Source organism: Stylophora pistillata, chromosome 5, assembly GCF_964205215.1.
Source record: "Stylophora pistillata chromosome 5, jaStyPist1.2, whole genome shotgun sequence".
NCBI classification, from domain to species: Eukaryota; Metazoa; Cnidaria; class Anthozoa; order Scleractinia; family Pocilloporidae; genus Stylophora; species Stylophora pistillata.
The window spans coordinates 12,257,613-12,279,456 of NC_142523.1; the positions used below are offsets into that span (position 1 = coordinate 12,257,613).

Below are 21,844 nucleotides of genomic sequence, written 5' to 3' on the forward strand. Positions count from 1 at the left end.
ATTCTGAGGCCCCTTGCCGATTTTTTTTTCTCTTTTTTTTTATTTTTCGAGGCAAGGGGGCGGCTGTACACGGAGTAGACTGTGAGTTGAACATAACTGTATGGCGAAGCTCGCTTTCAGAGAGGCAGGTGGTCAAGTTAGGGTCCTTTGACTCCAGCTTATTAATTACACTAATATTGGTGTTCCTTGTTACGATTGACACTCTTTAAGTTTTTCTTCAACTCAGAGTCTGGTTTTTAATCTTCTCTGTGACGGGTAGGAATATTTCTGACTTGCAGCGGTTTTGGTAGCTTGTTAAGATATCATGAATCATTTAAAATGGTTGGCAAAGGGTTTATATGTAACGTTTGGTTGAAGCCAAAATTTAACTGTGACGCGTGAATTTTACAGAAAGGCGAGCGTGATTCGTGAATTTATCAACTCGCATGAGGTGTGATTTGCCTCCCCAAACGCGAAATGTGGATTTTTACTTCATTTTCTTAAGAAACCTCGGCTTGTATATATATAAGATTTCCCTGAAACCTTAAAGATAAGTAAAAAGATTGGAAGTTTTAATTTTTAAATTCTTGACGGGTAAAATGCTGTTTAAAGAATACGTAACGGGTTAATTTTTCTAAAATGCATACGTGGAACGGGATAAGGATCCCCCTCCCTCCTCCCCCAGGAGGAAAACAAACATTTGCAAAAACAGGAATGACCAGCAATTCCAGCTGCTCAGGTGAGCCTGCAATATCAGGAAATTTGTCGGTAAGATGGAATAGAAAGGGCGCCCATGAGCTCAGATCACCAAGGCAGAAAGAGCTTCCCAACCTCTCTCCACCCTGGATATACCCTTCTGATATCCGTTCCGTTTTTTTATTTCTCTTGATAAACATAAGTTCACAGTATTGTGTGTTTACCTTGCAGGCCTTCCATTGATTGGTAACTACGACGTAAAACGGTGCTTTAAAGTAGACGCCATATTCCATTACCAAATCCCAGGAGGCCTTACAACTAACACCATCAAAAATATCACAGAAGAGTTTTACAGTTCTTTTCTGATTTTTCAAAATCTTTACCTAACTCTTCAAGAATGCAATGACGTAATTCTCACGATCAGAAATATAACATCATCTCCGCCAGGAGTTAGCAATGTTTACTTCAGAGTACCGGTAACATATACAGCATCAAATAACATAGCTGATGATCAAGTGACTTCGAATGTTACCACCTGTATAAACGCTGCAAATTTCACCTTGAAAGGATATATCGACCGAAACGCTCCACACAATGCTCAAAACAATACTACATACCAAATTATCCAGCCATCTTTCATGGAGAACGGGTCATGCTGTGGTGGGAGTCTACCGCCACCCTGTTGTGCTCTCATCTAAAGTTAGTAAAGGAATTGGTATAATTGCCAGGTTAAGACATCTTGTCTTATGGTCTAAAACTTTTGGAAAATGAGGAGATGAATGTTGATATACGCTGCTCAGAAATTTGTAAATATCTCTTGATAAAGTAACTCTTCGTTTAAGTCTTGTTCAATTGTATTATATATCTTGATAACTTTGCAATTGATTATTTAATTATTCAACGGACTTAATTTTATTTTATTTTATTTAACAATTGTATTTTTATTTAATGATTATCTTTGTTTAATTGTATCGGTATGTGATCATTAGCAGAGACAGCACTTGTTTTAGAAGGGTGGCCCGCCTAGAATAGCTTGCTAATTGCGGGTCACCTAGGACTGTGATAATATTGTATTGCTAACAAATAAATAAATTGAATTGAATTGAAAACAGCTTTGTGTTTTTCTCAAACGTCCCAGATTAATTGTATTACTTTTTCAGGTTGTTTGCCTGGATTTCACTTCGTCACCGGCCGTTCTTGTCTCCCTTGCCCTGCTGACACTTATCAGGATGAACAAAGACGAACATCTTGTAAAACTTGTCCAGTTAATACAGGAACATTTGGCAAAACAGGAATGACGAACCAGGCCAACTGCAAAGGTATGGCAACCACAAAACTGCGCTGAAGCACCTTCTCTCTTTTGTGGTTTCCACTCTGATATCCAAATAGGGGATTCATATTTGACTGTTATTAGGGAAACATAAAATCGTATGCAGTACTAACAAATCATATTTAAAGATTTTTCCTCTATGACTTTTTTTATCCTTTTTTCTGCTATAGATGATCACAGACTCGCAGGGTTATCAGTAATTATCACTGTTGCTTGCTAGCCTCCAAAACAAATTTTCAATTTAGTGTCGAAAATGATCCTGCATTGCTTTGGTTTTGCTCCACTTCGCTCTGTGATTGGTCCAGGAAACTCGCGCCACCATCTCAACCAATCAAATGCAAAACTAAAACCAATCATAACTTGGTCGCTCGCGTTTTCCTGCGCTTTAAGCAGGTTGCCTGTTTCTACTATGAATTCTCATTGGCTAATGATGAAGCTAACCTTTGTTCTGATTGGCAGTTGTGATTTCCTCGTTATGGTTTTCCAACACTCAATTGAAAACTGCTCTGATGTAATGTCTATTTTTTGATTGATTAAAGTTTTTCAGGCCACCCTTACTCACCGGATGTTATTTCTTTAGGTTGTGCTCCGGGATTTCGTTTCGCTCTTGGTTTTAACAGTTCCTGTCTCAGATCTCCATCAGATACATATCAGGATGAAAAAGGCCAAAGGGAGTGTAAGAAGTGTCCAGGAGAGAAACGAACATTTAACAAGACAGGAGTGTCGAGCGAGTCCCACTGTTTAGGTGAGCGCCAACAAAGTTTCAAACGAAATCGTTTTGTTAAAATCTATTGCTAAGACTGAACATAAAACTTATACCTAGGGTGAGTATAGGACCTCCCCAGCTTGCCACAAGTACTAGATATCCACAGATATTTAGTTGAAAACGAGACAGCGTATTAAATATATATATATATATATATATATATATATATATATATATATCTGAAGAATAAGTGTTGCACAATGTTCAATCAATCCTCGTTGTGATCTATGGATAATTAATTCAACGCATCTTTCAAAGTTATTCACCGAAGGTGAAAAGTGGTTTTAGTATATACCACACGGAAACCAAAAAAAAAATAGTTTATTTCTGTTGATATACCAAAATATGATAAGAAACTAAATTATTTACAGGTGATTTTCTCTTCGGTTGCTTGGAGGTGAATGGAACTTGCTAAACATTTCCGAACCAGCCAATCAGCGCGCTCGAAAAGCACAAGTCACTTCTGTGGTATATACTAATTATTATTATCAGTCTCTTAAAAAATCCGATGTAATAAGAAAAATCCAGGTCCCAATGGGATTTGAACCCACGACCCTCCGCGACCAAATCCCATCAGGGGACCTGGATTTTTCTTATTACATCGGATTATTTCATCTTTACACGCTCTCTTAAAAGATTCAAAATTATCATGTCTTATTGGTTACGAATTCCTCCACTGGTTCCTAAACTTAAACCCCCCACCCACCCATCCCGTCCATTTTTTTCCTTTTACCTTCTCATCTTCACTTTTTTGCTTTTTTTCTTGTTTACTTTTCTATTCATTCCATTTCACTGAATTTTTTAAACGCTCTCTTTTCCTTCGAACATTGTAGAATTTCTTTTGGATAATCGTTTCCTTTTCTTTTTGGATGAAAATCCTCTGCAAATTCATGACCAAGTAGTTTTCCTCCCTGAAAACATCAACAACCAAACGGTAGTCGTGAATGTTACTGTAGATACAGTTCTGTCTTCCCTGGTTCGGCCATTTGTGTTTAGCGTAGATGGTGTCACACAACCACTACAGTCACGCGTTGACTTAATGCGAGAGCGACGTAGTTTTGAAATTGGTTCTCATTGTATACAGCATGGTCCCTGCCCCAAATTCTCGGTCGATCTCTGCTTGAAGACAGGCGCAGTCAAACCAGAAAATTATTTCTGCATTCATCGATTCACTGGACGAATAAGGGTAACGCAAGACTTTGTGCTCAAGGAAGGCCAACTGTTTGATTTACAAATCCGCGTGACAGACAGCGATCACTGGGGAGTAACCGAAAACACGGCCAGTATCAGAATCATGTCTGGCGACCCGTGTAAGAACATCCAACAAATTTATGATGAAGCCGTCAAATATTGCATCAAAATCAAGAATTCAGAGTCTGTCGATGGAGAAAAGTGGTCCTAGACTGAAATGTGCATAAAAGCTGCCCATGACTAGAAAGAAGCACTTAAGAATGCAAGTCAAGTGCCAGAGAAGAACTGTTCGGCGGATCCCATCATCTCGCCACAGTCATGCGCCAACATCCACGTTGTGGTAAGTCACGGATTGAACAGTCGATTCCATCCCAGCTCCTTCGCAGCTTTTTTGGTCTTACTGCAGAACACGTTTTTTTTCTCAGAAAAAAAGTTGCATGACCAAAAAGTAACGACGACGAAGGAAACTGGAGTCGACTCCCTAAATCAGGAAGAGAAATACGTTGTTTACGGTATCCATTGATACAGTTTATTACGTTCCCCCGCCCCACCCCCATTGTCAACAAAAAACGCTCGGAAACACTAATGTAAAGACAGAATGTGATTTTTTTCACGTCATCGTTTTGAAAAACATCTGTAGTCACCTGTCCACAATAGAAATTGGGCGTTTTTAAAAGACTCCACTGTTAAAATCGTCCTCGACAGTGTTCTCTTTCATCAGGTGTCTTGGTTTGGACGAATGCGGATGTTAGGCCCAGTCTCACCGCGGTCAGACAACTAGAAAACTACTCAATGTATTGCAGAATGTTAATTGAGGTGTGTTATTTCCATAAATATGCATTTCGGATTTAATGTCACAGTCAGAAATTCGAAATGCGCATTATTAATATTCACAATTCAGAACTTTATTAAGAGATCTGATTGTGTTTTGCAAAAATTTGAACAAGTTAGATTTTCAGTTCGGAAGTCTAAATTGACCACTACTGGTGTTCACATTAAATTAACTTAGTCGTAAGCTTCTTGAGATTCACAGGTTGGATTTTAATTTTTTTAATCTGAATTGTGTGTCTCAGATTAAGTTGCTCACGACTGAAAACTTTAATGACAAGTTTTATCAGATTTCCTTATAGCATCTTTTAAACTTAAAAGTATAGTATTTACGGGAAACGGCGATGGTTGAACTTTTCTCCGTCTCCATTTTTAGCCGTTCATCAGCTTGCGAACGCAGAGGTTTTTCCAGTTGTCGCTTCTCTCCACGTGTTAGACGTTTCCAAGTACAATTTTTGCAGTTTATCTTGCGTTGTCGGACGCTGGTCTCTTCTAAATACGGCTCTGTTCTGAGAGCAGTTTCAAACTCTTTGCAAACAACGTTTGATGCTTTACTCACCCTTTTTAGCTTTTTTCTTAGAAGGTTTCTGGAGCTGTTGCTGTTGGTAAGTATGTCGACATCGAATATGACCTGGGCAAGTGTGTCAAGGATTAACCACCTCGAAGAGCCTGCTGGGGGATCATAGCTTGGGATTTTAAGCATTTGCATTTTAGAAGCGACGGCGACGTCTGTGGCAAATAAAACGCCGTTTTACCGCCCAATGGAAAAGTGCATGAGTAACTAGAATGAGTCCACTGTAACATGGGAAAGAGGTTGAAAGGTAAGTGTTACTTTTTACACATCTGGATTGAAAGCATTTGCATTAAGTTTTTGGAGCAAATAAACTTGAACCAGTACCACAAAAACCGTTTCTTTCCTCTCTTTCTTGAGTATACGTAGAAGTTATGAAGAAGTTTCAAAATGGAGAAATTGATGACGAGGTTGTTTAGGTCCCGGGCGAAAAATTATGTGCAAAAGCTCTTCCGTACCAGACTCCACAAGATAAACCCGTACAAAGGAAAGGTGATCGCTTAAAAGACCCCACCTTTGTAAAAAAGACAACTTTCCACCCACGAGAAGTGGTTGCTTGGAAAGCTTCGACTGTAATGAGAAGGCATTTTGTAACAGTGTTACCTCATGTCACGTCATATTAAAATTTCTATCGCTGACCTTCTCTCAAATAAAGCAAATATTCCACCGGAGATAAGGAAGTCCGTGGAAGTTGGCTGGCTCTCATGAATTGATTTACAAAGAGGAGATTTGTGCGAGAAATTGCTGTGATTCGAAGGCCATTACCCACAATTTAGTCTATTATTTATCGGACAAAGGAATGAAAGAAAAGTCGAAAGATCATAAAGAGTGACCTCATATTTGATATACGGATCGCATGATCATTAATCACTCGGGGAGGGGGGAGGGGTTAATATTGTCCCTCAGCCATAGTGCTGAGTACTCAATGTCACGTACCCCGAGGTTTCACACGATGAAACAAGATGAAACGATGAAACAAAACGAAACAGGATGAATCAAGATGAAACAAAAATGAAACAAGACGAAACGCTGATAGCACAAACTTTGTACAAATTCTTGACGAACATCTGAAAATGACCGGTCTGTTTGTGTGAAGGGGGATGTGTAATTTTCGTAACGCAAAAGCACTCATTCTCCGAGGACTGTATTCGAGAAGTGCCTGTCTTTCAAAAGTCGTTACTCATAAAATGATAATAAAAAAAAAGAAAAAAAACTTGTCTAAAATGCTCCGGTTTTATTGGCATGGTAAAGTTTGCGTGAGCTTAGGATTTATTTCGCGTTTCAAGTTCAATTGTTTGAGTCGGTTTGAGACAATCCCCTTTCCTTTTTACGGAAAGCACCTAAACGTCATTTCCGCTTTAATTGGTGTTCTGAAATACGTTTTCTTAAAGACCTGCTGTTCACAGAACTGAAAACCACTGGAAAGATGATGTGTGCGAAGGGAACTTTGATGCTATTTTTAACTTTATTCGTCTTTTTCTCCGTCATACCAAGGCAATCGACTACAGGTAAGAAATCAGATATGAAACTAAAAACAATAGCGACTTGGTCATTTGTCAGATACAATGAAATATATGAAGTTCATATATTTTGAACTGCGGTATTAGATACATATGGTGCACGATCCTCGCAGTAGATAGCGCTATTTAAGCAATAGCGAAAATCAGACCGTGCACCATATGTATCTAATACCGCAGTTCAAAATATATGAACTTCATATATTTCATTGTATCTGATTTATCACTTTCACGGGTTTATTACGAATCAGCTTAACGGCCTGCTCCCAGTTGGCTTGTTAGCTCAATTGTAGAGCGCTGCACTAGTATCGCAGAGGTCAGTGGTTCGAATCCCGTACAGGCCTGATTTTTTTCAGGTCTGATTTTCGCTATTGCTTAAATAGCGCTATCTACTGCGAGGATCGTGCACCATATATTGGTCATTTGTGTTTTCCCGCTTGAAGAATTTAGCCAATGTCAATGTAAACCTTTTTCTCTATTGATCGTAAGGATTACTTTGGTTCTGTTTGTTTTACACTGAATTGAAAACTGCTCTACAAGTTTTAATGAACCATGTAGTTTATAATTTTATTTTCTTTGATTTCAGAAGCTTCTCTGATTGGTAACTACGACATAATGAGATGCTACGAAGTCGACGTCACATTCCACTATCAAATTGACGGAGGGCTCACAAATAGCACCATAACAAACACCAAAGTGCAGTTTTCTTTTCTTTTCCAACAAGTTCCCGCCCTTCTCAAGTGCAGTGGTGTCCTGATCACCAGGAAAGATATACTCAGCTCTCCGCCGGGAGTGAAAAGTATTTTTTTTAGAATTCCAATGATATTCACTGCATCAACGAATGTGGCAGATAGTCAAGTTTCAACAAAGGTTACAGCTTGTATAAATACCCTGACGACAACATCTACTAAGGTAATCGTGGACAGCTACTCTCCGCGTATAACCCAAAATGGCACCAACTATGGCAAGTATAATTTATCCACTATATCAGCTAAGCGATCCTGCTGTGGTGGGAATATACCGCCACCCTGTTGTGCCGTGGGCTCAGTTAATGTGTCAAGTACTAAATGTGGTAAGTCAAGACAACGCGTGTTGTATATTTTTATTTGCAGTTGACCTTGGATCAGGAACAAGTCATTATTTTATCACCTGGGTGAGGGGGGGAGGTACGAAGGTGGAACATTTAACAAATAAAGAAGTCTTGACTATGTCCTGTTCTGTCGGAAACCACGTAGGAAGCGGCCAGAGTACGAAAGAATTGTGGGAGAAAACGCGTGACTACGTCACGTGTTTCTCTCGACTACTTGAGTGCTTAAGATATCTCTAGATATAATGGCCTTCAGGGGGGGGGGCATCATTGGCTACAAACAGAGTTTTAGGGAGGACTATAAAATATTGACTGCCACGAAACTGCCAATAAGGGGAGGATCATAAAAATGTTACAAAGTGTTTTGGAGGGATAAGGTATTTTTTTATGACACCCTACGACCACCCCTCCTCTCCCCCATCCCCAAAGATAATCACAGCATCGACGAATATGGCAGATAGTCAAGTTTCAACAAAGATTACAGCTTGTATAAATACCCTGACGACAACATATACTAAGCTATTCGTCGACAGCAACACTCCGCGTAATTATGACCCAAAATGGCACCCACCTTGACAATTAAGTATAATTTATCCACTATATCAGCTAAGCGACCCTTCTGTGGTAGGAATATACCGCCGCCTTGTTGTGCCGTGGGCTCAGTTAATGTGCCCAGTGCTAAATGTGGTAAATCAATGAAACGTATGGATTTTGTTTGGAGGGAGGGGCGGACGACTTTGAGTTGGAACAAATGGCTCACATGGGGGGAAGGGGGGCAATTAGCTGCCAATGAGGGAAGAATCGTAAGAATATTACAAAGCCTTAGGATGGATCGAGTCAATTTTATTGAGACACGACAAGCATCCTCCGACCAACCCCCCTCCTCTACTCCCTGGCAATAAATAATTCTTAGTACCTAAGCCCAGTTTTTCTCCTTTCTTCAGGTTGTTTGCCAGGCTTCCATTTTGTTCCTGGCAGTTTATGTCAGCGTTGTCCTTCAGACACCTATCAGGACGAACAAGGTCAAAGTTCATGCAAGCAGTGTCCAGGAGGAAAACAAACATTTGGAAAAACAGGAATGACCAGCAATTCCAACTGCTCAGGTGAGCCCGCAATATCATGAAATGTGTCTGTAAGATGGGATAGAAAGAGCGCACATGAGCTCGGATGTACCAGGGCGGAGTGAGCTTCCCAACCTCTCTCTGCCCTGGATATACCCTTCCAATAGCCGTTCCGTTTTTTATTTCTCTTAATAAGCATCAAGTTCAAAGTATTTTGTGTTTACCATGCAGACCCTCCATTGATTGGTAACTACGACGTGAAGCGGTGCTTTGAGGTAGACGCCATATTCCATTACCAAATCCCTGGAGGCCTTACAACTAACGCCATCAGAAATATCACAGTGGAGTTTTACAGTTCTTTTCTGATTTTCAGCAATCTTTATCTTAATCTTCAACAATGCAATGGGGTGAATGTCACAGTCGGAAATGTAACATCATCTCCGCCAGGAGTTAGCCATGTTTACTTCAGAGTACCAGTTACTTATACAGCATCAAATCACATGGCTGATGATCAAGTGGCTTCGAATGTTACCACCTGCATAAACGCTGTAAATTTTACTTTGAAGGGATATATCGACCAAAACGCTCCAAAAATTGTCCAAAACAACGCCACATACCAAATTAACCAGCCATCTTCCATGGAGAAGAGGTCATGCTGTGGTGGAGATATACCGCCGCCCTGCTGTGCCGTTGGCTCAAACAGGGTGTCAAGTACTAAATGCGGTAAGAGTGTTGGTGTTTTTGTTGTTGTTGTTTTGTTTTTGTGTTTGCTTTTTTTGGGGGGGGGGGGGTAATAGACATTCAAACGATGAAAAACAACTATTGTGTTTTTCTCAAACGTTTAAGACTACTTGTATTACTTTTTCAGGTTGTTTGCCTGGATTTCACTTCGTCACCGGCCGTTCTTGTCTCCCTTGCCCTGCTGACACTTATCAGGATGAACAAAGACGAACATCTTGTAAAACTTGTCCAGTTAATACAGAAACATTTGGCAAAACAGGAATGACGAACCAGGCCAACTGCACAGGTGTGACAACAGCAACAAAACTGTGCTGAAACACTTTCTCTCTTTAGTAGTTTCCAATCTAATATCCAGTGGGGATAAAGAGCATAAAATAATCTATACATATGTAATATTTCAGATTTAAAGACTTCTCCTGTATGTATTTTACTTTTTTAATCTTTTTTTTTTCTATAGATGGTCCCCGGATCATCAACAGTTATCGCTGTTGCTTGCTAGCCTCTTGTATCGAAAATAATCCTGCATTGCTTTGGTTTTGTTTTACTTCTTTCTGAGCTTTTGTGATTAGTCCAGAAAACTCGCGCCACCGTCTCAACTAATCAAATGAAAAACTAAAGCTAATCCCAACTTAGTCACTCGCGCTTTCCCGCGCTTCAAGCAGGTTGCCTGTTTCTACTTTGAGTTCTTATTGGCAAATGATTGATGTTAAGCTTTGCTGACTGGTGGTTGTAATTTCCTTGGGTTTTGTTTTCCGACACTCAGTTGGAAACTGCTTTGATAAAATGTCGAATGACTGAACTTTTTCTGGCCGCCCTTACTCACCGGATGTTACTTCTTCGACTACAAAAGCGCATCACCGACAATTTTACCGACAAATTTACATGTCGAGACTAAAGATTTCAATGTAATGTTTGGATAATGAATTCTCAGTTCAAGCCCGGGTTTGGATGATAGCCTGACCTAATTTAAGAGTGCCTGTACGAAATTTCTCGCTAACATTTGCTTTCAAGCGCTGATGGTGCCTTGTTCCCCATCATTCCTGCGTCGTGTAGCAGTATAAGAAACAGAACAATACACCGAAGATGCCTTCGACCAAATTGTTCGTAAATTCGCGGAAACTTACTAGTAAACTGTTTTCTGTAGATCCAATCGAACACTTTCCCGGCATTCCCTTTATAATGCGTTCGATTCCTAACAGGGAATTTAATTCATGAAAGCTGCTGGTTGTTACACTAGAAGCCAATCACACAAAATTGCTGGGTAAACGTTAGAAACTTGTGGAATTTTCGTCAAGTAGATAAAGAAATTGACAAGCAGATGTTTTGCATTATATCATAGTATTCTTCATTGTCTTTGAGGATCGAATTATTACAGTTCGAAATCCACTCAAATCCAAACAAAAAGCTTGTAGCTAATTAACTTAGCTAATTTATATGATGACTTCTTTTTTATCGTGAACGACAACAATACTTATTACACAAGCTGAATCTCTATCTAAACCTTTCATACACACATGAGGCGCGACTATCTGGTAGCACCATTTTATATTTTTATTAGGCGACCGACGGATTGTCTGGTCACAAAAATATACTCTTTTCCTGATTGAACTACTTGTAGTGGTCAAGAGAAACCAATAATGAACGTGATAGGGTTAAGAAATTAGGCGAGGATACTTATTCAATAGCAAAGTTTCAAGAAACGAGATTTACCGTAGGGAGCATACAGCATTTGCTAAATTTCAGTGTTATTACCCTTAATATGGGAACACAATACCATTCGGTAAATAAGGGCTTTGTTTAGTTAGAGGAACAGGTCTTTCTTCTTTGAGAGATTTCTAAAGACCCACCCTTGACTTTCATTTTCTCCAATCAATTTGTAAACAGCCTTGCTGTTATTGCACATAGAGAAATAGTCAATTCAGCATCGAAAGTAATCTTTAATCGGGATCTTTGCCTTGGTTCTGCTAAACTTTGCCCTGTGATTGGTCCAGAAATCCCACGCCATCCTCTTAACCAATCAGACTTAAAACTGAAAACAATAGCGACTTGGTCATTCGTGCCTTCCCGCGCTTCAAGAATTTAGCTAATGAAAATTTGAACCTTTTCATCTAATCGGTCGATGGGATAACTTTGGTTCTGGTTTTATGACGCTTAATCGAAAACTGCTCTTTTTTTCAAAGTGATTATACCCATTCCCTTATTCGTTTAGACCACAATTATGAATGAACCATGCATTTTATAGTATTCCTTTTCTTTGATTTCAGAAGCTTCTCTGATTGGTAACTATGACATCATTAGATGCTACGAAGTCGACATCACATTTCACTATCAAATTGACGGAGGGCTCACAAATAGCACCATAACACACACCAAAGCGCAGTTTTCTTCTCTTTTTGGACAAGCATCCGAACTTCTTAATCTTCAATCAAACTGCAGTGATGTCGTGTTCGCTACTAAAGATATACTCAGCTCTCTGCCGGGAGTGAAAAGTATTTTTTTTAGAATTCCAATGATATTTACAGCAACAACGAATGTGATAGATAGTCAAGTTTCAACAAAGATTACAGCTTGTATAAGTACCCTGACGAGAAAATATAAGGGAGACGTCGAGAGCAAGACTCCGAGTATATTCCAAAATGGCACCAGGTATAACAAGTATAATGTATCCACCATATCAGATAAGCGATCCTGCTGTGGCAAGAATATACCGCCACCCTGTTGTGCCGTGGGCTCAGTTAAAGTGTCGAGTACTAAATGTGGTAAGTAAAGAAGACGTTTGGATTTTTCGTTGTTTACGACGGTGTAATTTCACTTCACTGCAATGACCAAAGATTGCCGTGATTAGTTAGAATCGCAGTTGCTCTGACACCACGATTTGTATTATCAACAGTTAGGCCAGTTTGGTTATATTTTTCATCATTCCTGTTTTCTTCTGTTTTGTTTTTGAACACGAAACCACATTAGGTATTCGAGCGTTTGCTGTGTGTGAGCTTTATTGCTGTACGTACTGAAATGAGAATCCAAGTCAGGCGCGGATCTAGGAAAAATTTTCACCGATTTACTGCAAAACGAGCGCCGAAGGCACAAGCTCCAAGGGGGGTATGGGGGCATGCTCCCCTGGGAAACGTTTTCAATTTTAACTACCTGAAGTGCCCCTTCCTGGCTTTTTGAGTCAGTCAGAAGATATAGTTGCAGCAACTTGCACTTTAATTTATTGAAAATATATAATTATCTGTTTATTTTTTTCATTATGAAAATTCTCACCTATTTCCGTAAAACGGTGGAAACCGGTATGGATCCGCGCCTGCAAGTAAGCGTGAAAACCTTCAAAACTTCCGGGAAATGATGGAACATTATACAAACTAGCAGATGGAGTGACAGCTTTAGCTCTGGTCTGTGTTTTGTTTACTGATACAACACGATCTTTCTACCAATGACAGCCTGCGTTTTATCCGTCGTCGCCAACAGAGCATAAAAGGGGGGACTAAAGAACTAAAGAAAATTGACTGCTCAATTGTCCATAAGGGGAGGATCGTAAAAATATTACAAAGCCAATGTTTCATATTTGAAGATTTTTCCTGTACATATTTTACTTCTTTTGCTGTTGCTCGCTTGCCTTTAAATTTTCAATTGAGTACGGAAAGTGATCCTGGATTAATTTTGGATTTGTTTTACTTCCTTCGACCTGTGATTTGTTTGGGGAACTCGCGTCTCCATCTCAGCCAATCAGATGCAAAATTTAAGCTAATAACGACTTGGTCAATCTCGTTTTTCCGCGCTTCAAGCAGGTTGTCGTTGCTATTTTGAGTTCTCATTGGCTGATGATGACGCTAACCTTTTTTCCTATCGGCAGTTGTGATTACCTCGTTTTGGTTTTCCGACACTCAATTTAAAACTGCTCTAATATAATGTCCATTTATCGACTGATAGTACTTTTTCACGTTGCCTGTACTCACTGGATATTATTTCTTTAGGTTGTGCTCCTGGATTTCGTTACGCTCCTGGTTTTAGCAGTTCCTGTCTACGATGTACGTCAGACACATATCAAGATGAGAAAGGCCAAAGGGAGTGTAAGAAGTGTCCAGGAGAGAAACAAACATTTAACAAGACAGGAGTGTCGAGCGAGTCCCACTGTTTAGGTGAGCGCCAACAGTAAATTAAAAACAAAAATTAAAGAAGATGACTATGGCTGTCTCAAGTATTGAGTAATATTTGATCAATATCTCTAGTGGTCTTTCGATAACTGCTTCATCTTAATTCATTGATAAATTTGAGTTTGAAACGCTCTCCTTTTCTTAAAACATTTGAGAACTCCCTTTGTATAATCATTTCTTTTTCTTTTAGATGCAAATCCTCTGCAAATTCATGACCAAGTAGTCAAGTTCCTGCCTGAAAACATCAACAACGAAACGGTAGTCGCGAATGTTACTGTGAGCGCAGTTCTGTCTACCCTTGTTCGACCATTTGTGTTTTACATAGAAAGGGTCACACAACAACGACAATATGGCGAGATGTCAAGGCGAAAGCAGCGAAAGGTTGAAGTTGGCTCTCAGTGTATAGAGCCTGGTCCCTGTCCTCAAATCTCCGTCGATTTCTGTTTCGAGGCAGGCACCGTCAGACCAGAAAATTATTTTTGCATTCACCGATTCACTGGACGAATAAGGGTAACGCAAAACTTTGTTTTCAAGGAAGGTGAAGAATTTGAATTACAAATGCGAGTGAAAGACAGTGACCAAAGGGGAATCACCGAAAACACAGCCGTTATCAGACTCATTTCTGGTGACCCGTGCGGGTACGTCAATGCAATTTATGATGAAGCCGTGAAATATTGCATCAAGAATTCAGAATCTGTCGATGGAGAGAAAAGGTGCTTAAGTAAGCAGTGCACGAAGGCTGCCCATGATTGGAAAGAGCTTCTTCACAATGAGAGTAAAGTACAAAAAAAGAACTGTTCAGCTGATACTCATAATCTGGCAAATACTCTGCGCGAACATCCACGTTGCGGTAAGTCACGTGTTGAAGAGTCGACTCTATCGCAGCTTTTTTCGGTCTTGTCACGCAACTCGTTTTCTTTCCCAGAGAACAAGTGGCGTGACGAATAAGCAACGGCTGCGAAGGAGACTGGAGTCGACTTTCGAACTAACCTTGAAGAGAAATACGTTATTTTCAGTATTAATTGATACAGTGTGACATTCCCTTCTTTTCCCTATCGTCCACACGAAACGTCCTAAAACACTGGTTTTCACGTCCGGCCGTTTTGAAAAGAATTCGTTTTCGCCTATCCGCAAAATTAAAAGAAATAGGGCGTTTTCGATAAATTGAGCTTTCAATTCTCCACTTTTGAAACCGTCTTCGGTCAGACTGATAGAAAACCAGTTAACTGTGTTGCAGTAGGTTCCAAGTGTGTATATTTTTAAAACTGTACCAGTAATTCAGCCTTGGGCTGCAAGTGGTCCGAAATAAACTATATTATCATATTATCAGTATTGTAGAACCGTATTTTGGATATATCTTGCAGTCAGAAATCCGAAATAAACATTACTAATATGCTCCAAGCTATCCACAGGCTAGTCGTTTACGAGTACACTCTTCCAGTTTGTCGTCTGTTGTTAGGCGCTGGCTTCCTTTGACCTCAATTCAGCAGTTTCAAACTCTTTGTTAACAATGTTCAGTGTGTTACTCACACTTTTCAACTTTCATCTTGGTAGGTTCCAAGCAGCTTCGCCCATTATTTCCAGCGATGTTGCTGTTGGTAACAATTTCGACATCAAATATGGCGTACGGAGGTGCGACAGCAAATCGGCTGGCTGATTTACTTATACTCATTCTTCAATATATGTAAAACAAAAACTTACTGAGTCTCCGGTGGGCCTTTTTTTTTCTTATTAAGTGATTGCATTTTGAGACAAAGGATTAAACTTCACTTTATCATTGACAGTAGTTCTGTTCGTTGTTTCGGTAGGATATAATTCTAGTATGAGTTGATACTTGGGCGGACACAATCAGATTCCAAGCGGTTACACCTTAAGTTATCCTATCGATTACAGACATGCATTTGGCACATTTCTGTGTTGTCATACGTTCCACATGTAAACCCGAATAAAAATCATTTACAAACCTAATTATTGTATGCTTGAGTGGTGCAGTTTTGTTCCTTTCATGTCAGAAGGCAAGTAACCTTTGCAAAGCCACCCACCATCCCTTAACACCGTAAGATTGATATATATTCTCCACACCGCTCTCTCTACATTTCCTATGATGCCGACAAGGAGAATTTGATTGACAAACTGGAGCTCCTTAAAATGGTGATCATTTACTTTATCATATAAGGGGCAAAACTACTGAATCCTGATTGGTCAAGACAAAGGGCATTTTTTCTTAATTTTTGTAATTGCTCCGGGCAAAATTAATTGAAAATGATTGGCTGAAAATCGCTTAGCAACGGCTGCCAAGGTAAAGAAATTTCTGTTTGTTTTGTAGCAATGGCGTCCCGTTTTGCGCGAGATCAGTAAGAAAACATATTGCCCCTTATATTGTGAACAAGTAATCACATGGTTTCTCGTAAAATTAAGGATTAATATCACTTATGTTTTCGGAAGTTTCAGAAATTGCCCTCGTCGCTGCGCGACTCAGGCAATTTCAGCAACTTCCGAAAACACGCGTGATATTAATCCTTAATTTTACTCGGCCCCATGCGATTATCTATACTTATTCTCGTTGCTTTTGTATCTGATTTAAGAGTGACACCGCGAGGAGAAATTACAAGCCAGACATTCTGAGGCCCCTTGCCGATTTTTTTTTCTCTTTTTTTTTATTTTTCGAGGCAAGGGGGCGGCTGTACACGGAGTAGACTGTGAGTTGAACATAACTGTATGGCGAAGCTCGCTTTCAGAGAGGCAGGTGGTCAAGTTAGGGTCCTTTGACTCCAGCTTATTAATTACACTAATATTGGTGTTCCTTGTTACGATTGACACTCTTTAAGTTTTTCTTCAACTCAGAGTCTGGTTTTTAATCTTCTCTGTGACGGGTAGGAATATTTCTGACTTGCAGCGGTTTTGGTAGCTTGTTAAGATATCATGAATCATTTAAAATGGTTGGCAAAGGGTTTATATGTAACGTTTGGTTGAAGCCAAAATTTAACTGTGACGCGTGAATTTTACAGAAAGGCGAGCGTGATTCGTGAATTTATCAACTCGCATGAGGTGTGATTTGCCTCCCCAAACGCGAAATGTGGATTTTTACTTCATTTTCTTAAGAAACCTCGGCTTGTATATATATAAGATTTCCCTGAAACCTTAAAGATAAGTAAAAAGATTGGAAGTTTTAATTTTTAAATTCTTGACGGGTAAAATGCTGTTTAAAGAATACGTAACGGGTTAATTTTTCTAAAATGCATACGTGGAACGGGATAAGGATCCCCCTCCCTCCTCCCCCAGGAGGAAAACAAACATTTGCAAAAACAGGAATGACCAGCAATTCCAGCTGCTCAGGTGAGCCTGCAATATCAGGAAATTTGTCGGTAAGATGGAATAGAAAGGGCGCCCATGAGCTCAGATCACCAAGGCAGAAAGAGCTTCCCAACCTCTCTCCACCCTGGATATACCCTTCTGATATCCGTTCCGTTTTTTTATTTCTCTTGATAAACATAAGTTCACAGTATTGTGTGTTTACCTTGCAGGCCTTCCATTGATTGGTAACTACGACGTAAAACGGTGCTTTAAAGTAGACGCCATATTCCATTACCAAATCCCAGGAGGCCTTACAACTAACACCATCAAAAATATCACAGAAGAGTTTTACAGTTCTTTTCTGATTTTTCAAAATCTTTACCTAACTCTTCAAGAATGCAATGACGTAATTCTCACGATCAGAAATATAACATCATCTCCGCCAGGAGTTAGCAATGTTTACTTCAGAGTACCGGTAACATATACAGCATCAAATAACATAGCTGATGATCAAGTGACTTCGAATGTTACCACCTGTATAAACGCTGCAAATTTCACCTTGAAAGGATATATCGACCGAAACGCTCCACACAATGCTCAAAACAATACTACATACCAAATTATCCAGCCATCTTTCATGGAGAACGGGTCATGCTGTGGTGGGAGTCTACCGCCACCCTGTTGTGCTCTCATCTAAAGTTAGTAAAGGAATTGGTATAATTGCCAGGTTAAGACATCTTGTCTTATGGTCTAAAACTTTTGGAAAATGAGGAGATGAATGTTGATATACGCTGCTCAGAAATTTGTAAATATCTCTTGATAAAGTAACTCTTCGTTTAAGTCTTGTTCAATTGTATTATATATCTTGATAACTTTGCAATTGATTATTTAATTATTCAACGGACTTAATTTTATTTTATTTTATTTAACAATTGTATTTTTATTTAATGATTATCTTTGTTTAATTGTATCGGTATGTGATCATTAGCAGAGACAGCACTTGTTTTAGAAGGGTGGCCCGCCTAGAATAGCTTGCTAATTGCGGGTCACCTAGGACTGTGATAATATTGTATTGCTAACAAATAAATAAATTGAATTGAATTGAAAACAGCTTTGTGTTTTTCTCAAACGTCCCAGATTAATTGTATTACTTTTTCAGGTTGTTTGCCTGGATTTCACTTCGTCACCGGCCGTTCTTGTCTCCCTTGCCCTGCTGACACTTATCAGGATGAACAAAGACGAACATCTTGTAAAACTTGTCCAGTTAATACAGGAACATTTGGCAAAACAGGAATGACGAACCAGGCCAACTGCAAAGGTATGGCAACCACAAAACTGCGCTGAAGCACCTTCTCTCTTTTGTGGTTTCCACTCTGATATCCAAATAGGGGATTCATATTTGACTGTTATTAGGGAAACATAAAATCGTATGCAGTACTAACAAATCATATTTAAAGATTTTTCCTCTATGACTTTTTTTATCCTTTTTTCTGCTATAGATGATCACAGACTCGCAGGGTTATCAGTAATTATCACTGTTGCTTGCTAGCCTCCAAAACAAATTTTCAATTTAGTGTCGAAAATGATCCTGCATTGCTTTGGTTTTGCTCCACTTCGCTCTGTGATTGGTCCAGGAAACTCGCGCCACCATCTCAACCAATCAAATGCAAAACTAAAACCAATCATAACTTGGTCGCTCGCGTTTTCCTGCGCTTTAAGCAGGTTGCCTGTTTCTACTATGAATTCTCATTGGCTAATGATGAAGCTAACCTTTGTTCTGATTGGCAGTTGTGATTTCCTCGTTATGGTTTTCCAACACTCAATTGAAAACTGCTCTGATGTAATGTCTATTTTTTGATTGATTAAAGTTTTTCAGGCCACCCTTACTCACCGGATGTTATTTCTTTAGGTTGTGCTCCGGGATTTCGTTTCGCTCTTGGTTTTAACAGTTCCTGTCTCAGATCTCCATCAGATACATATCAGGATGAAAAAGGCCAAAGGGAGTGTAAGAAGTGTCCAGGAGAGAAACGAACATTTAACAAGACAGGAGTGTCGAGCGAGTCCCACTGTTTAGGTGAGCGCCAACAAAGTTTCAAACGAAATCGTTTTGTTAAAATCTATTGCTAAGACTGAACATAAAACTTATACCTAGGGTGAGTATAGGACCTCCCCAGCTTGCCACAAGTACTAGATATCCACAGATATTTAGTTGAAAACGAGACAGCGTATTAAATATATATATATATATATATATATATATATATATATATATATCTGAAGAATAAGTGTTGCACAATGTTCAATCAATCCTCGTTGTGATCTATGGATAATTAATTCAACGCATCTTTCAAAGTTATTCACCGAAGGTGAAAAGTGGTTTTAGTATATACCACACGGAAACCAAAAAAAAAATAGTTTATTTCTGTTGATATACCAAAATATGATAAGAAACTAAATTATTTACAGGTGATTTTCTCTTCGGTTGCTTGGAGGTGAATGGAACTTGCTAAACATTTCCGAACCAGCCAATCAGCGCGCTCGAAAAGCACAAGTCACTTCTGTGGTATATACTAATTATTATTATCAGTCTCTTAAAAAATCCGATGTAATAAGAAAAATCCAGGTCCCAATGGGATTTGAACCCACGACCCTCCGCGACCAAATCCCATCAGGGGACCTGGATTTTTCTTATTACATCGGATTATTTCATCTTTACACGCTCTCTTAAAAGATTCAAAATTATCATGTCTTATTGGTTACGAATTCCTCCACTGGTTCCTAAACTTAAACCCCCCACCCACCCATCCCGTCCATTTTTTTCCTTTTACCTTCTCATCTTCACTTTTTTGCTTTTTTTCTTGTTTACTTTTCTATTCATTCCATTTCACTGAATTTTTTAAACGCTCTCTTTTCCTTCGAACATTGTAGAATTTCTTTTGGATAATCGTTTCCTTTTCTTTTTGGATGAAAATCCTCTGCAAATTCATGACCAAGTAGTTTTCCTCCCTGAAAACATCAACAACCAAACGGTAGTCGTGAATGTTACTGTAGATACAGTTCTGTCTTCCCTGGTTCGGCCATTTGTGTTTAGCGTAGATGGTGTCACACAACCACTACAGTCACGCGTTGACTTAATGCGAGAGCGACGTAGTTTTGAAATTGGTTCTCATTGTATACAGCATGGTCCCTGCCCCAAATTCTCGGTCGATCTCTGCTTGAAGACAGGCGCAGTCAAACCAGAAAATTATTTCTGCATTCATCGATTCACTGGACGAATAAGGGTAACGCAAGACTTTGTGCTCAAGGAAGGCCAACTGTTTGATTTACAAATCCGCGTGACAGACAGCGATCACTGGGGAGTAACCGAAAACACGGCCAGTATCAGAATCATGTCTGGCGACCCGTGTAAGAACATCCAACAAATTTATGATGAAGCCGTCAAATATTGCATCAAAATCAAGAATTCAGAGTCTGTCGATGGAGAAAAGTGGTCCTAGACTGAAATGTGCATAAAAGCTGCCCATGACTAGAAAGAAGCACTTAAGAATGCAAGTCAAGTGCCAGAGAAGAACTGTTCGGCGGATCCCATCATCTCGCCACAGTCATGCGCCAACATCCACGTTGTGGTAAGTCACGGATTGAACAGTCGATTCCATCCCAGCTCCTTCGCAGCTTTTTTGGTCTTACTGCAGAACACGTTTTTTTTCTCAGAAAAAAAGTTGCATGACCAAAAAGTAACGACGACGAAGGAAACTGGAGTCGACTCCCTAAATCAGGAAGAGAAATACGTTGTTTACGGTATCCATTGATACAGTTTATTACGTTCCCCCGCCCCACCCCCATTGTCAACAAAAAACGCTCGGAAACACTAATGTAAAGACAGAATGTGATTTTTTTCACGTCATCGTTTTGAAAAACATCTGTAGTCACCTGTCCACAATAGAAATTGGGCGTTTTTAAAAGACTCCACTGTTAAAATCGTCCTCGACAGTGTTCTCTTTCATCAGGTGTCTTGGTTTGGACGAATGCGGATGTTAGGCCCAGTCTCACCGCGGTCAGACAACTAGAAAACTACTCAATGTATTGCAGAATGTTAATTGAGGTGTGTTATTTCCATAAATATGCATTTCGGATTTAATGTCACAGTCAGAAATTCGAAATGCGCATTATTAATATTCACAATTCAGAACTTTATTAAGAGATCTGATTGTGTTTTGCAAAAATTTGAACAAGTTAGATTTTCAGTTCGGAAGTCTAAATTGACCACTACTGGTGTTCACATTAAATTAACTTAGTCGTAAGCTTCTTGAGATTCACAGGTTGGATTTTAATTTTTTTAATCTGAATTGTGTGTCTCAGATTAAGTTGCTCACGACTGAAAACTTTAATGACAAGTTTTATCAGATTTCCTTATAGCATCTTTTAAACTTAAAAGTATAGTATTTACGGGAAACGGCGATGGTTGAACTTTTCTCCGTCTCCATTTTTAGCCGTTCATCAGCTTGCGAACGCAGAGGTTTTTCCAGTTGTCGCTTCTCTCCACGTGTTAGACGTTTCCAAGTACAATTTTTGCAGTTTATCTTGCGTTGTCGGACGCTGGTCTCTTCTAAATACGGCTCTGTTCTGAGA

General features: G+C 39.4%; 1 protein-coding gene and 2 pseudogenes across 1 annotated transcript in view; all 3 read left to right on the plus strand.

The window, feature by feature from the left end:
• Positions 1-15,889, plus strand: part of LOC111344327 (uncharacterized) — a 47,908-nt gene extending 32,019 nt beyond the window's left edge. The window contains exons 9-15 of the mRNA XM_088760220.1: positions 8,910-9,068; positions 9,258-9,749; positions 9,895-10,053; positions 12,032-12,526; positions 13,742-13,906; positions 14,112-14,771; positions 15,476-15,889. Of these exons, the coding sequence (XP_088616346.1) occupies positions 8,910-9,068; positions 9,258-9,749; positions 9,895-10,053; positions 12,032-12,526; positions 13,742-13,906; positions 14,112-14,771; positions 15,476-15,609 (2,264 nt within the window). The 3' untranslated portion in view covers positions 15,610-15,889. The remainder of the gene's footprint in view (positions 1-8,909; positions 9,069-9,257; positions 9,750-9,894; positions 10,054-12,031; positions 12,527-13,741; positions 13,907-14,111; positions 14,772-15,475) is intronic.
• On the plus strand, positions 619-8,664 carry LOC148730330 (uncharacterized; annotated as a pseudogene).
• A 1,268-nt stretch (positions 15,890-17,157) lies between the features above and the next one.
• LOC148730331 (uncharacterized) lies at positions 17,158-21,842 on the plus strand (annotated as a pseudogene).
• The last annotated feature ends 2 nt before the right edge of the window (positions 21,843-21,844 follow it).